Source organism: Orbicella franksi, chromosome 8, assembly GCF_964199315.1.
Source record: "Orbicella franksi chromosome 8, jaOrbFran1.1, whole genome shotgun sequence".
NCBI lineage: Eukaryota > Metazoa > Cnidaria > Anthozoa > Scleractinia > Merulinidae > Orbicella > Orbicella franksi.
This window is the reverse complement of record NC_138152.1, coordinates 16,961,887-16,978,350: the sequence shown is the minus strand read 5'-3', so window position 1 is coordinate 16,978,350 and position 16,464 is coordinate 16,961,887. Positions and strand designations below refer to the sequence as shown.

General features: G+C 37.6%; 2 protein-coding genes across 4 annotated transcripts; one reads left to right on the top strand and one right to left on the bottom strand.

Moving 5' to 3' along the window:
* The first annotated feature begins 58 nt into the window (after positions 1 to 58).
* Positions 59 to 3,266, top strand: LOC145494728 (uncharacterized). 3 transcript variants are annotated; one of them, XM_081474299.1, is made up of 3 exons: positions 59 to 2,164; positions 2,811 to 2,889; positions 3,207 to 3,266. In XM_081474299.1, exon 1 carries the CDS (start codon positions 82 to 84, stop codon positions 2,056 to 2,058), a length of 1,977 nt encoding a protein of 658 aa, XP_081330425.1. In that variant the 5' UTR covers positions 59 to 81; the 3' UTR covers positions 2,059 to 2,164; positions 2,811 to 2,889; positions 3,207 to 3,266. The 3 variants fall into 3 exon arrangements, with proteins under 3 accessions (XP_081330425.1, XP_081330424.1, XP_081330423.1); XM_081474298.1 differs by having other exon boundaries at positions 59 to 2,301; XM_081474297.1 differs by having other exon boundaries at positions 59 to 2,889.
* Positions 3,267 to 4,141: 875 nt separating this feature from the next.
* On the bottom strand, positions 4,142 to 16,245 carry LOC145494739 (protein smoothened-like). The gene is made up of 10 exons (XM_081474312.1): positions 15,714 to 16,245; positions 14,187 to 14,387; positions 13,696 to 13,868; positions 11,562 to 11,781; positions 10,506 to 10,629; positions 9,184 to 9,276; positions 8,196 to 8,304; positions 7,321 to 7,500; positions 4,878 to 4,952; positions 4,142 to 4,620 (listed from the first exon to the last, which is right to left on the bottom strand). Exons 1-10 carry the CDS (start codon positions 16,125 to 16,127, stop codon positions 4,443 to 4,445), a joined length of 1,767 nt encoding a protein of 588 aa, XP_081330438.1. The 5' UTR covers positions 16,128 to 16,245; the 3' UTR covers positions 4,142 to 4,442.
* Between the last annotated feature and the right edge of the window lie 219 nt (positions 16,246 to 16,464).

Sequence of the window (16,464 nt, the reverse complement as noted above, 5' to 3'; positions counted from 1 at the left end):
GTACAGAAAATTGTGGGGAAAAACAAATATCTTCATACAAGAAAAAGCCCAGATTACTACAGCAGTACAGTTTCTTTCGTCATGACTACAGGGGACCTGAAAAACAACCTTAGAAAGCTAGTTTCCGAATTAAAACAAATTCACTATCCTCAAAGTGAGCTCGATATCAAAGGAGTAGCTCAAGGGATTCCTAAGGCGTTTCTCCCCATCGTTCATCATGTTTTCCTTGACTATTCCATCTCACTGGCTCAGCACTTTGCGTCTAAAGAATACGAGTTGTATGGGAAAACAGATTTAAGATTCATGGAAGCTGTGTACAAAGTCCTTCGCGACGAGTTTGGTTACAAGCCTCAGCTAACCAGGGAACAGTTCCTAACAATTGGATTCGCAGAAAGAAAGATTATTGTCCTTTGTGAAATGGTGAAACTTCTGAGAGAGAAACACGATGAGCTTACATCTAAAGGTGGCAAGTCGGAAAAGAAGAAAGCAAAGCAGACTTGGCCAAGTTCACAGCTGCGGGGTGATGATAATGGCACTACTAAAGAATGCTCGGACAAAGTAATGTCAACACACTCTGATCGTTTCCCCGGACCCCTTCCAAAGGACATTGACATGAAGAGTTTCCGCAGTAATGAGGAAGCAATGAAAGCTGGCTTGGGATTAAAGGAGCCTCTTATAACTCGTATGTTTCTTGATGGTGAACCCAGCATATGCACCGGTAGTCATGTAATGCCCTCAAACAGTGGTCCATCAGGGAAAGCTGGCAGTTCTGTGAACGATTTGGTTCCATCAAATTTAGTCATTAAAAGCAGTGGTGACCAGAAGCTCTTAGGTATAAAATTCCCAGTTTCTCAGAACTCAGAAATTCGGTCAAATTTGTCTAGACAGTGTCATGTCAAAACAGTCACCTGGGAAGATCAATTAAGTGAACCCCAGGTCATACTATCTGAACAGGGTGAAAAAGGTTCTGTTGCTCATCCACTATACAATGGAGCAATGAACCCCATCTCAGTACCAGCAACAGTTCACTCAATTCCTTTCGCAAAGACATCACCAGCATATTTTCCCCTACAATCAGAAAGCATGTCCAGTGCAGGAGTGATACCGTATGCTATTCCTTCCCCAGTTTCCATGACAGCAGTTCCTTTGCCAAGTGCCGATCTGATGCTTACACCTACTGCCAAGAATACTCATCCTCAAGCCATTCCACTTTCCATCTCTCACAACGAGAATGATTTGCAAGACACTTCATTTTCAGATGGTAAATTTCCATGTACAAGAGTTGTTAGACATTCAAGTCTGATTGAACCATCAGATGTCCTCGTGACTGATTCAAGCTCAAGTGCAGAGGCTCAGGTTTATGTTCTAAAACAGCAGGTTCAAGAGTTACAGGAGAAGTTTGACAGCATGGTGTTGTTAAACAATGAACTGTCAGCCAGGGTTGTGCTTCTGGAGAGCAAAATGAAGTTGGTGGAAGAAGCATCTGGGAATAAATCTTGTTGTAATTGTGGAAGTCCTTTGCCCAGAGTGGACAAAAAGAATGAATCACAACCTGACAAAATAGTTGTGTCTGGTTTTAATGTACAGAGTGAAAAAAATCCAGGCAAGGAATCTTTTGAAAATAGTCTGAAATGCATATCAACTAAAATTAATGAAGAGACTGGCAATGATTATGCTAAGGGTCCTAAATCTGTGCTAAAGAACAATTCAATCAGTAGAAAACTGTTCACAAAGACAGCAACCTCTCTTGGCAGTGATAAGGCAGTTAAAGATATTTCATCATGTCATGTCTCACCTCCTTATTCAGAAAAGTCTGATGGTGATGATGATGATAGTGACGGCACAAGAAAAAGTAAAAGTGCCTCATCAAGTGAACAAGATGCAAGTATTGTCATAAGCCCATTTCCTTCAGTTTCAAAGCTTTCAAGAGTATTTGCTAACTCTTCAACCAAAAATGCTGTGGTGAATGTGCACAAACGGCTTCAAGAGACCAGAGAGCTGCTTACAAGAACTAATAGGGACTTTGCCACAAAATTTAACCACTACCAAGTTGAATAATAATGTCATCTGTTTTAAAGGGTACATTGATATGTGCTTGCTGCCAGGTTGCCTTGACTGTGGAACGTTTTGCAAATTTGGAGATTGATGTTTCACCATCTGATCGGTAAACAATTTCACTAAATTATTTTTTTGAGGGAATCCTTGAGGACAAAAACTGCATTTTTCCCAAGTCCACCTGTGCATGAATTTTATAAGGCTCCTCAAAAGCTGGTCAAAGTTGTGATTTGGCTCTAAATCAAGGTCATTTGATGAAGGCTTTTTTCATGGGTACAAAACAGTGCTAGTAAAATGAAAAGAAACTGTTTCAAGCTCTGTATTTAATTTAAATGTAACTTCTGATTTGCTGATTTGGTGAATAAAACCTGCCTGCCTGGTGATATAACTGGTAACGGCTTGTATACTGTAGATAGAATATATAAGTGATTTAACCAGCATTGAACCATTGGAGATTCTTGTCTGGTTAAAAGACAGGTAAATTGGATTCCAGGCCCAATGTGATTAGTCATGCAGGGCTGTCATTAGTCACCTGTCATCTTGATCTTCACATCCATAACAAACCTATTACTTTGTGGGTGAATTGTCGGCATCCACAACAGGCAAGTTCACCCATAACATGCCACCAAGGGCCCACCAAGCATACTCTACTGTAACATGTCTTATGTGTTACAGCTGTTAATGTCAGCCCCGATAGGCCCTGTGTATTTATATGTACATGAACAGTCATACAGGTTATACAAATTTGTGTACAGGTGCATCAGTGTTCCCTTGGAATGAGTCTTCTTGGTGGACTCCTTCAGAAAAGGAGAGAACCTGCTAAGAGGTGAACTGGTAAGAGAACAAATAAATAAACTGAAGAAGTGCCCTATTTCAGAACAATTTTTTTTTTTTGGGGGGGGGGGGGAGGGGAAGAAGGGCAACAGCTATTCAGTTTGAAGCTCCCTGTTCAAAACCTGTTCAAAGAATTGTATCACACCTTGAGACCATGCATTCAGATAATAAGGGCGAGACAAAAAAAAAATCAATTTTGTGAATATTTCATGTTTCCCTTGCCAGAATTATCTGGCCTATAATCTCTAGGGATGAGAAAAACTACATGCAAGCCGAACTTGTTAATGAGATATCTATGACAGCTGCTTCCTTTGCAGGTTATGAGGTATTATCTGGTCTAAGCTGATAGAGATCATAGTGAACAAACTAAGCTTGTGTGCTGTGTACTGGCAATAATGACAAGTTGCATGATAAGCTAACAGTACCAAGGACACTAAAGGTAACACAATGCATGGCTTGAGCAAACTTTAATATCACATGTGACACAGTAGTTTCAAAAAGGTGTTTAGAAGGTGTAAGAAATACAGAGATGCTACTCAACATTTCCATATTATGTGACTTGTGTGTATATCTGTCTGGGTTTTAAAAGAATTTGCGGCCATACATTTTGCTGATAAACCATTCCTAAAAGTCAGATTGTTATTTCTTTTTATTACTTTTAAATAATTTTGGCTTTGATTCATAGTTTACATCATCAAAACAGTAAACTTGAAATCTATACATAACATACAGTAATAAGTGCCACTATATAAAACATTTGCCAAAAAAATGCACACCTCTAACTTCAATCCGTGGGCTCTGTTGAGGTACATGACTAGGTGTTTTGTATGTCATAAGGTCAATACACACATGGTTACGCCTTGATACATTACATGCAGCCTTTATGTTTGCAAATAGACTGATACAAAATCAGTAGACTTAAGAGTATTCATAGACAAACAGTCCTTACAAGTCTGTTTAAGCACCTGGCATAGCTATGCTAAATAGCTTTTCCAAACTATCATTCATCCCTGTACTATATTACAAGTATACACACAAGCACAATTTTATACACATATCTCACTTCTGGTAAGAAAAGAAAAGCTCAGAATGTCCATTTCAATGTAAATTAAATATTAAATATTTTAACAATAATATCATGATTTTGTTTAGCTCTTGCTGTGTTCACAGAGTTTACGATTGGTTTTCATCCTACCACACCTTGAAATTCAATGAGAAGATCTGCAGGTTGTAATTTCTGAATCTTACAATGTCATGTAAGTCTTTATTTTAATTTCACACACAGGTCGTCTGTGTTTGCTGGTTTATGTGCGTAACAAAATACTGCACCAACATTAGTAGTAATTAACTATGATGTCAAACTAATTATTAGAAGTCTTCGCATTGTTTATTCTAAAAGCAAATGAAATGCTTGTGATATGTAAAGGACAGCTTAGTAAATAAAAAAGTGCAAATAGGTTTATAATTATAATAATATAATTTATAAAATGTTTTCCTTCAGAATTTATAAATAAAATATTTTATCCTGTGATACAATGTACATAGTCCAGTTGTTAACTGAATTTCTCCTGAGGCGTTAATTCAGTAATACTCTTAAGTTTAAGTGGCTCTTCATTTTCATTTTTTGGTGTATATCCGTGGCGAACTGAACTCTGAGCTTGAATGGTCTCACCCATCTTCATTATGGCATCCACATGCACCTCAGGAATAGCAGGATATAACACTGCTGGTCTACAACAAGTGAAAAGTAGCATGGTTTAAACAAAAATAATCAGTAACATCTCTGTACTAAGGATGTTTCTGATATGAGAACTCTAAGAAATCACAGATGAATGCTACATATCTCTTATTAACCAGGCATGAGGGCCATACTAGGAGAATATCAGCCTGAGGTCTTGACAGTATGGACCAAGCTTGTCGTGTGATAAAGGTATGTTGCAATCTGGGAAAGAGAGAACATGTTATTGCATGCTGTAGTTTGTACTTACCCTATTTGATTCTTCTTCATCCTTCTTATCAATTTGTAATGACTTAATTCTGGATGCCTGTTTTTCCGTGTTATTCTAGAAAAGAGGAAGAGAGACAGTTATTTACAATACTGCTCTAGCTGCTTTGAAACTTCATGTGGTCCTGTGTTGTTTGTAACAGACAGTCTTCACATGATTAATGACAACTTGGTGCATAATAAAAAAAATTATTCTTACAGTAGATAAAAACTAATCAAAGGTTCATTAAGCCAACTCATGATATTTGATATGAACATGTTCATGTAATACATAATAATTATAACAAGGGGGTTAAAAAGATTTTGAGGGGTTTGTAATTTTCATGGCACAGCTTCAAAGTTCCTCATGTATAATTCATCATTTGCAGGTTGGCAAAGCAATAGGTTTTCAGATGCATGCATAAATTATCTGAAGGTTGCAATTTCGACTTCTGATATGGCCTGGACATTTTTTCTCCAGATGCAGAACTACTAATGGATAGTTTACTCACGCAGGATTGGAAAACTGTCAAGCTATAAAGTAAAATTAATGGAAAATACACAAAAGAAATGAGACTGAATGGAGAATTGAAATAGTTTGCAGAAGAAAAACACTTTTTGAGCGTGAAACCCTCCTACACGATTTTTGGCAATGCTTCATTTAAAAGGTGTCAAAACTACATTGTATCATTTGTTGTGTACCAAATAGTCTTTAATTTGGAAGCACTTGTTCAGTTGAACATCACTTTGGCAGCCATTTTGGGTCTGCTAAATCAGCGAGCCATGCGAGCCACGGTGTGAGCCATGTGAGTCATGTGAGTCATGCGAGTCATGCGAGCCATTTATGCGAGTATTTTTTTTTTCTTCAACTGGTCTGGGAGGTCGTCAACTTTTCACCAAGAAACATAGATCTCGCACCCGACTATCACTAAACTATCGCTATAAACCGCTCGCCCGCCATCTTGAAAGCGGAGATGACCCTGGGGACGAGTATAAACGGTACAACCTCGCTCCTAGGGTACTCTCTCTTTCCGGGCCTGGGAAATTAATTTTAAATAAAAATTTAGCTACAAAAGTGCCTACAATTGAAATATTCCCAAAAGAAAATCCTAATCTCGCTTCGGTTACCAGAACTATTGCTGGTGCGGCAAATATGAAAAATGCTCTAAACATCTGCACATCGTGCCAAGTCTTACGTCATAGTAATGGCTACCCTGAGTGTGATGAATTTTTTTCTTTGTTTCATATTTTTGTTGTTTGGAGAAAATTTTGTGTATTCAAATCGCCCAGGATCCGCAAAAAATAAAAACGATGCGTCAAAAATTTATTAAGGTTCAGGACTAAAGTAAAGAAATTTTCTGAGAGAAACATACAGCTCCACCGCCCCACTGCCCCACCGCTACTCGAATGGGTAAGTGAATGGTATCCAGTGGCACCTGTCATTCATTGATATCCAATTTGAAAATCATTCAAGAAAAAAGAGAACAGTACTTCAGGGCAACTCCGTGTATTGGCGTCAAGAATGGTGAGTGAATCGCGTAATTTTAACAGGTTCGCTCTTTAGTGAATCAGAGTTACCAAAACTTTGTCGGTTGGCTGACTGCTGCACGTGGTTGTCCCTTCCCTTAGAATTTAATATTGCAATAATTTAATATTGCGATCTTATTCATCTTGTTCCGTTGCTCTTGTTCTTGTTCTCATGTGAATGTAAATGTAACAAATAAAAACTCTTAACATTTTTACTAGGGCTTGCATGACTCGCATGACTTGCATGGCTCGCCCTTTGGCTCGCATGGCTCGCTGGCTTGCAGGTTTATAAAACTCGCTATTTTGTTTCTTCATGAACAATTGATAAAAGTTTACAGATGATCAACCAACTTCTTATTTCCATAAATCTGATCACTCCTATCTCCCTCCAGCTGCTAGGCTATCACTCATTAAAAAAGATTACCACTTAGTGCCAAACTAGATCAATAATGTAAATTTGTCTTTTTGGGTGCTGAATTGTCAAGTGAAATAACCATGATTTTGGCATTACTACGTTCTTTAGTGTAGAAGAAAACTTGCAAGCTTTTTGAACCCTGACAGGGCTCGAAAAAAGTGCCGTCCCATTGCCCAGGACAAGTAGATTTTCCTTCTGGGCAAGTAACTTTACATTCTCACTTGCCCAATAGGCAAAAGACCAAGCAAGTCATCTGCCAACTAAATCATTAAAAGGGCAAACTAAGACTTGCCATGGGCAAGCAAACTTTAAGAGATACTTGTCCCAAGGGCAAGTTGGAATTCAAGTTTTTTCGAGCCCTGCCCTGAAGAAGGCAACAATGCCTAGTCATTTCAAACAAACTTACTATATCTGTACATTTTTAGTACTTCTTTGTTTTCTTTATAGCTAACTTTAAGCTTTCATCACTTTACACTCATTAACCAAGCAGTTAAACTGTTGTTACCTGCGCCATAATTTTTGCCAGGTCTGTAATGTGTTTGAAGTCCAGGTCCAGCTGCTCATTGCAATTCCTGTTCCAAATAATGAGGCTAGTTCCAGCTCAACGACACTTAAATCAGGACGTTCATTTACTGAACACACTGTTTTCCATGGCTGTCCTTGTGCTGACTTCTCTGCTATACACCTTTTAGTAAAAAAGTATCCAGTTAATGTGGTTCAGTCTTCTTTGAATTCATTACAATTCTTTCACTTTTCTTTGTTTAAACCCTAGTCTGCGTGATTGGTCAAATTAAAGCTGGAAACCAAGCAATGTGTAGTACTTTAAGGTAATCACAATCTCTTTTCATTTTTTTATTTGAGAAAATATTTTAAACTAATTTGTAGAAGCATGTTGTGGTTTCTTTGTGTCACTTATGTCAAACTCAACTGACAACAGTAACAAAGTTCATTGTCAAATACGCTGATATGTATAATAAAATATTAAGTAAATTTCTGTCAGCCAACGTAAGCTTTGTAGTACCAAGCCAGGGCTGTCAATAAGGGCTGTAACCCGTAACACCCGTTACGGCTGAGTATGTTTGATGGACCCTTGATGTTACGGGTGAACTGGCCTGTAGTTAATACAATTCACCCATGACATAACAAGTTTACTATGGCTGTGAAGATCAAGGCTACAGGTGAATTAAAACTTAATGACAGCCCTTCAAGCTTGCCGCAGAATTACTGGCTGTCGTAAGAGGGATGGTCGTGCTAAGGATGGTTTCAATTTGATTAAAGTCAGAGTATTCATGGGTCAGCACATAGTTGAGACTAATCTCCTGGCCATTGTGGAGGAGTACCATATTTACCATTTCTAAATTATTCTTAATTATTACTAACTTGATAAAATTCCTGTAGCTTTCTTCCCAAATTGCTTGGTTATGATATTCATAAACATGGCAGGCAAAGGTTGTAAATACTGTCAGAAATGATGTGAAGGAAAAGATACCTGCAAATTTAAAATGTTACTAAACAATTAGCAGATAGCTTTAAAGTGCATATGACACGAAAAATATTTTTTGCTTATTTGAAAGGCCTTTCAAAATACAGAAGAGTGGCGTTTTTCTTTTTGAAATAGATTTCTTCGTTTTAGAAATATTTATGTTTTTCTATTATGCAAATTAGATCAGTGATGACGTCATATTGTTTGCAACTAAAAATGGTGAAATACTGAATAAACAATATCTCTAGGAATATTGAAGCAGTGTTCTTGAAACATGGCACTACAAATGTACATCACAAAAGAAACAAAATGACACCCTTAATGGTGTTGCCATAGCAACTCTTTCGGCTCCAGTCTCTTTCTGTCAAAAAACCAAACATCACCATTTGCAACCTCTAAAGTGAGACAAAGGGTTCTACTTGGAACAGACACAGTTCTCATATTGTCTTAACTCCCATCATTAGATTGGGTGGGGTAGATGGTTCTTGGTTTAAGTCAAAAACTGGGAATTTCAGTTTTTATTCAGACAGCACCAGCGGCAAAACTGTTGTCATCGCAACAGCACAAGGGTGTCATTTTGTTTCCTTTGTGATGTACATCTGTGGTGCCAAGTTTCAAGAACAGTGCTTCAATATTTCTAGAGATATTGTTTATTCAGTATTTTACCATTTTTAGTTGCAAACAATATGACGTCATCACTGATCTAATTTGCATAATAGAAAAACGTAAATATTTATAAAACGAAAAAATATATTTCAAAAAGAAAAACGCCATTCTTCTGTATTTTGAAAGGCCTTTCAAATAAGCAAAAATATTTTTCATGTCATATGCACTTTAAAAGGATGAAATGAATTGCAAGGACAACAAAGATCAACAGCAACTCACCCACTCTTATTATAGTCTCTTTTATTTTATGTGCTGCTCTGTTACTTAGAAAATTAGGATTTGATCTGCGTAGTTTACACAGAGTTACAAGTCCTATGAACAGAAAAGAGACAATCCTGATAATTAGTCAATCTGACCAAGCAATCACTATAAAAACCATGTTGTTCACAATTTTGCCATAAGCCTTAATTCTGAAATGCCTCATCTACAAAGGAAAGTACTATTCATGCCGGGTAACCTGAAAACACTGACCCCCGGTCCGCGGACCCCCACTACGGACCAGGTCCGCGGACTACCTATGGACTGGTCCACCGACTCCCCCAATGGACCCCCTCTACGGACCACCCCCCAAATTATAATAAAATTAATAAATAAAATATTTCAGTTACAGGTTGTCTAGTAGATTACTCGTGACGGCGAAATTACGAACGTTACATTGTGCAAATGTAACAAACCTGGATTCAGGCTCGGGTGCAATTTAAATCATTACACATTGCTATTTCCTTTGCTGTGGCCATAAAATATACGAAAGACGCAGACGGGGAAGCCTCTGGGAAGCCTCGAAATTTGTGCTCTTTCCCCTCTGCCATTTTGTTCAGCCCATTTTCCCGTGGGTTTGTGAACGCGTTCCAGGCTTCACAATTTGCTCAGCGGAATAATAGATACAAACAGCAATTAACGGCCTAAAAATATATCTTCGATAGCCTGATTGAGCCATGAATGGAAGGGAAGAACTTTCCTTCTTACCATTGGCATTTTCTTATGCTGAAAACAGCTTTTAGGCATTTTTTTTTGGGGGGGGGAGGGGTGGGGGGGGGGTTGGGGTGTTAAAAACCCAAGTCTGTTACATTTGCACAGTGTAACACTTGAAAAATCACCGACACAAGTCTGAATCTATTAGACAACCCATAAGTGAAATCTTTATTTATTATTTTTACACTATTTTAGGGTGGTGCGTAGAGGGGGTCCGTAGGGGTAGTCCATGGACCCGGTCTGTTGTGGGGGTCCACGGACCGGGGCTCAGTGTTTTCGGGTTACCCATCCATGCCTCAGAAAAATTTAGGATGGCATATTTGCAAAACAGAAAAGCCAAAGTTAAAGATAAATGACAATCTTCCAAAGATGACAAAGGTCTTTGTAGACATAAAGGGTTGTCAAAGGCAGCAAAACCCATTGTGTACTTCATCACCTTGGTCAGCTATACATTTTGCTGGACTTTCTTCGGATTTTCTTTTTAAGATGGCAAAATCAGTCGCCAACAATAGAGTCCCCTACATGTACCAGAATGAGATACTGTTACTCGCTGAATGTGGTATCCATACCTTGTGTTAAGAAGATCCCTCCTACAAGTAAATCAAGGCTTAAAGGTACCAACAAGAAGATTGCTCTCATGCTGGGATTCTTATACCCCACAAAACAGATTCCACTTAAAGAGTTAGCATCAACCTGCAATTTGAATATTAGAAGTGAATTGTATAATAAATAGGCTTCTGTACATTATGCTTATACTTCCCCACTAAAATGCTCCACCTTAATGCTCCATTTTTCCCACTAAAATGCTCAGTCTACCTGCAAGAAGTCACTAAAATGCTTGGTTAATGCTCATAAGGTTTTTTTTATTTTAAAAAAATTAATGTTTTAACACAATTAACGGCTCAGGGTGCTTAAAAAACGTATAACTCAACGTATCTAAAGTTTTAATAATGATCTCTTAATTTGATTTGACTACCTCAGTCTCCACTCGGCTGTATTAGGGTGGCATTTGAAATTTTTGGAATCTCAAGTTAAGTCTTCATTTTCACGTAAGAAAAATAATTTTAATTTCTATTCCCTGTAAGTGGAAAAAGAATAATTTTTCGGGAAAATGCCACTAAAATACTTGAATAATGCTTAATGCTTTTGCCTCACTAAAATACTCGCAAAAATGCTAGCATAATGTACAAAAGCCTAAATTATAATAAATTATGATGTATTTTACCACTGTTATTTTTATTAATTAATTTATCATGGTTTTTAAAAATATGATTACAATTTAATAGTTTATGACAAATCAGAACATTCACTTAAACAGCAATTATAGAAGAAATGTAAACATGTTAAAATATACAAAAACCAAACTTGACAGAAGACTGTTGATTAAAAGGAACTTTTTCTGGGTATAAATGTTTTGTCATGTTTGGAAAATGTTCATATTCTTGTCAAAGACATCTTAAAAAATTCTCAAAATGAATCCATTGATTGTACACAATTTACTAGAAAACCATTTGAGATCAGACCGACATCTTAAATTAGCATTTATTTATTTATGTATTTTGACTTCTAATTAAATTAATGGATCAATCTAATTACACTAATGAATCGAGTGATCACCACCTTACCTGTTTCAGAGCAAGAACACTAATTGCCAGAGTGAGAGGATACGTCCAGGCTATGATGTGAAAGTATACCACTTTCCCAGCAAAATTATCTCTTGTGCTGCCAAGAGACTTGAAGCAGATGGACCAGGAAAAGGCCAGGATAACAAACCAGACAGCACCAACCATTGAGAAGTAGTACACCAAGACGAAGGTTAAAATACAGAGAAAACAGTCATTCTCACTGAAGAGAAGAAACAGGTATGATAAGATCAACAGAGGCAGTGATGAATTATTTTATAGGCTACTGATGTACACATGTTTATAAATATCTATATCAAATGTTTTTTCCCTTGCAATTGATCTTAACATGTCATTGTCAAGTCTTGTCTAGTTAAAGTAATTTTCATTGCTATCATACACAAACAGCCATTCTCGCAAAAGACACATTTCGTGCTGGCATATACAACGTAATTTACGAGAGTCGCATATACGCACATTTTAGCTCGCGTATATATGGGTCCTTGTAGGACGTGCATATTTGGGCATTTATTTCGCATATCTCCGCGCTTGAGTTTACACAAATATGTGTCCATTTAAAAATGCATATATACGCGATCTAAATGGTCGTATATATGGGCTTGAAGCCCATATGTAACATATGTAAACAAGTATACGCGGTAGAAAAACCCGCGTATACCCTGTTGTAATTTTGAAATGAATGGCCAACCATAGATTTTAAGCCTGCAATGAATTATGGCACAGGGTAAAAGATGGACTGGACCATTGAACCCTTGGACCTTTGGACTATTTTTTGGACTATTTTTTGGACTATTTTTTGGACTATTTCTTGGATTAAATTTTGGACTATTTTTTAAGGGCTGGGTAGGTAGTTTTGTCGGGGGGTGGTTTATCATATGTTCTTCCTCAGGGAGGGGTAGGTAGGTAGGGGGTAGGTAGATTAAAGGGAATGGAAATAGCTCTTGTGACAGTTCTTATCTGCGATGGAAATATAGTCAAAGCCAACTGGTGTAAACGATCCATTATTTTAGCAAATTATAAGCAGCAAGTTGCATTGGCACAAGTCAATAAGCGAATTAGTGGACAAGAATCGAAAAAAATTTTCCCTAATGCTGTTAACTTTTATGTAATAATTACGACCCCCTCCCCTCATAGATGACAACTTTTACTTACATTCTCCTCCTGTGTTAACAGGCTGTGCGCATGCATACATGTGTTGTGTGACCATTGCTTGTATCATGTGTAATGATACAAGTGCTGCAATTAGCACTTCTCCCCCTAACGAAAACTACTTACACCCCCCTCCCTAAGGAGGAACATATGATTAACCATTTCCCCTGACAAAACTACCTACCTACCCCTTCCTAAATATTAATTTTTGATGAGTAAGAATCATATATTTTGACAAACTTCACCTACCCACCCCTCCCAAGGAGAAAAAACTACCTACCCCTTACCTACCCCTCCCTGAGGAAGAACATATGATAAACTAACCCCCTGACAAAACTACCTACCCACCCCTTAAAAAATAGTCTAAAATTTTGTCCAAGAAATAGTCCAAAAAATAGTCCAAAAAATAGTCCAAGGGTCCAATGGTCCAGTCCATATTTTACCCTATGCCATGAATTATTGTTTTTTGAAGAAATATCTGAAATATCATCTGAAATATCTGCTGAATTTGGTTTCTTCCCTGTGAGTACCAAAATGAAGCACACTGAGCTTGCGCTAGTATATTCTGTCGGTTAAAATCTTAATATGTTATTTCATTTCTTTATTTATTTGCTTCATTTGTGATGGCAATCTTCTGTTGTTGAGGGAAGATCCGAGCCAAATCTGGAATCGATGGAAACATCTGTGGAGCAGCCATCCAGATGGCTTTCAAGAGATTTCATTGGTCTCAGCGTGTCGATCAATAGGTACTTTTCGCGGATCGATCGTGTTTTCACTATGTGAAAGAGGTGAACTACTTTATGTAAGAACCCCTGATGAGTATATAGGTTATTAATTATTTTTAGTGCCAGTGGTTTTCCAGTTATAATTAAATTTCAACCTGCACCCTGCAAAATATACCTGCTGGGCACTTACAGGTCAGACTGACTGGTTTATTTAAAAAACATGTTGACAAAAAGGAATTCACCTTGGTTCCTGTAGCCTCATTGTATCATCCTGTCGACAAACAGTGCGGTTTCTGGCCCCATCAGCAAATTGAACAAGAAAGCCCATTGAGGCTGCACAGAAACATATGTTCATGTAAAAGAGGATCACTGATGGATAGCGATTCTGTGACTTCCAGCCAATCAGAAATGTTATCTGTCAAAAGTAAAGCAGTTGTAATTAATTATTATCCTGAGGAGTATTAGTGAACAGTATATTGACTAATTATCAGACTCCATATTTACCATGCATGGCGTTATATCATGTGGAAAAGTACCAGGTCCATTAATTGGTGACAGTGAAAAATGCAACCTAGCTGATTGCTGAGCAGAGTTCTTGTGTTAATGAAAGGCATAGTAACAAATAAGCAACAATATTCTGTTTTGCATTTCTAATAACACATGCATCACTGGTCAACACAGTTCACAATAATTCATAGAGCGATGTTAAAATGACAGATCAGAGTAGTCATACCATTGTAAAAAGACTGCACGTAAATGAAAGACTTCCAAATGCTCCAACGAATCTGTGAATTCTTGTGTGTTCCTCACTGGTGAAGATAGGATTTTCACACTGAATTCCACACCCTTCTATTCCTTCATACCAGCTGGATGTGTGGTTTGTTTCAACCAAGGGCCTCTTGCAAGCAGATTCATTGAGATGAAGTTCAGTTATCTAAAAATATATTTCACAGGAAAAAAAGTTAACATTTACTTCTCCCTTTGAAGCCTTGCCCATTATCGGATGGAGAGGGGTGTAAATAGTAAGAGTGCAGTGTATGTACAAAGCCAGGGAATAAATGTTTTGTGCTGTCATTTTAGTTGACCATGAGAAATGATGTAAACTAAAGTAACATGACGACAGGAATTCTTTTCCTTATTAATTATACAGCCCTGTCCACACCTTGAATTCCAAACAGTAGAAAGCTGTTGTCAGATTCTAGATGACCAGGCTAACACCAAGTTGGCTAAAATCAAGTGACATTCTGCAAGTTTTCACAGCAAGTTTCGACAAATTGTAGGTGCAATGCATTCTACAGTTAGCCAGGCAGTGGTTTATCCTTTGTGATCCTGACAAACTATCTTTATGCAGGATATCTTCTAAGTGTGGATAACACTTAACAATTACTTCCAACAAATCACTAATGACTTAGGTCCCTCTGAAAAACAGGTTCATTTTGTTTCCCAAACTGAAAAAGTGATCTCAAACTTAAAGCCAAATTGTTGAAGATTTGCAAGCTATGAGCTCCTACATACCTGGGGATTTTTGTTGTAGATATGCAACTTTGTTAACATTTTTAACCATGACTCAACTTTTTCATAATCTGAAAATGTGGTATTTCATGAAGACAACATCTTTCCTTGTAATTTTTTTTTAATTCTCCTTACCTGTTTGCTTGATAATGTATTAAAATGGTAATAAGAAATCAGATGTTGATCAATTGAGAATTTGCCAATGTCACTGTGATCGACTGGGGTAAGCACGCAAGTCATTCATTGGAGCGACATTTTTACCTTTGAAAAAATCGTTAAACTAATTTCCTTCAATCTTATTAGACACCCTCATAACCACACTACCCGAGATGAGTATAAGAGCAACCCTGACGATCTAAGGTGACTGTATGCTTCAATATATACCTATCAATATTGTTTACACTATGGCAGATTAGAAAGCCAGCAGTAAATGATCCCTGGTATATTTAGCGGGCAGTCACGTTATAGACAACCTGATAATCTTTCTGTTTTAAATACACTCTTGACTATTTCTCTGGCTTTAAAGATGTTATTTACTTTGAAAGCCACACCGTTTATAGAGCCTGTCGAAATCAAATGCATGTACCGTCCAATGTTTAACAAACAAGACATGCACGCGTTCGTTTGTCTGTTTGGTCTGCAAGTTATCCGTCTGCCCATGGGACGGGAAGAATATCACTTTCTTTTTCCCTAAACATTCTTCATGATACTTATTTTTAATTATTACACAGTTCAATTCTCTACTCACCGAGCCACCTTTGCAGCCTCCTAAGGGAAACCGTTCGCATTTTAAAAACTCTGGCCAGTCTTCGTTGTAGCGTTTCACAACATAGCAAGGAGTCCTTGTAGCAAGACACTGTTCCCGACAGGGCAACTGAACGCTGCTATTGTGGCAACGCGGTTTATAAACTTGACATAAAAGTGGCTGAAGAACCGACCAACACCTTGACAAGAATTTCAAGCCTTCCCAACGTTTTAAATTGTCCCTGATTTCTGGTTGTGTTTGAGAATCTGTGACCAAGTCTGTTGTTGTGAAGTTATAGTCCAAGCTTGATCCGAAGCACGTTCGTTCCTCAAGCAATTCACACCGATAATTTACACCGCAAGTTCCTTTCAGCGACGAATATAGAACAACAAGAGCGTACAGGCATGATTTAGCCATACGAAAATAAGAGCACAGGCATTAGAGTACCGTCTTCATTGAATTAAATTCTCGAACATAGGATGCTCGCAGTTCATTGACACATTCCTTTGCTCTCACACAGGTTATTAAGTTTCATGTAAAGTGATCTTTGTTTATTTTGTGATTAACTTGTTAACTAATTAAACCAAAGTGTATGAAACATTTACTAAGGTGGTTTTTTCTGATATTTTACCGTTCTGCATGCATACCATCATTTAACTGTTTCGATAACAGTTGACAAAATATGGGACTTTTTAAATTGTGGTCATCCTTCAGGAAATCTAGGTTTGCGGAAAGTTGAATTCAGTTCAGTTCA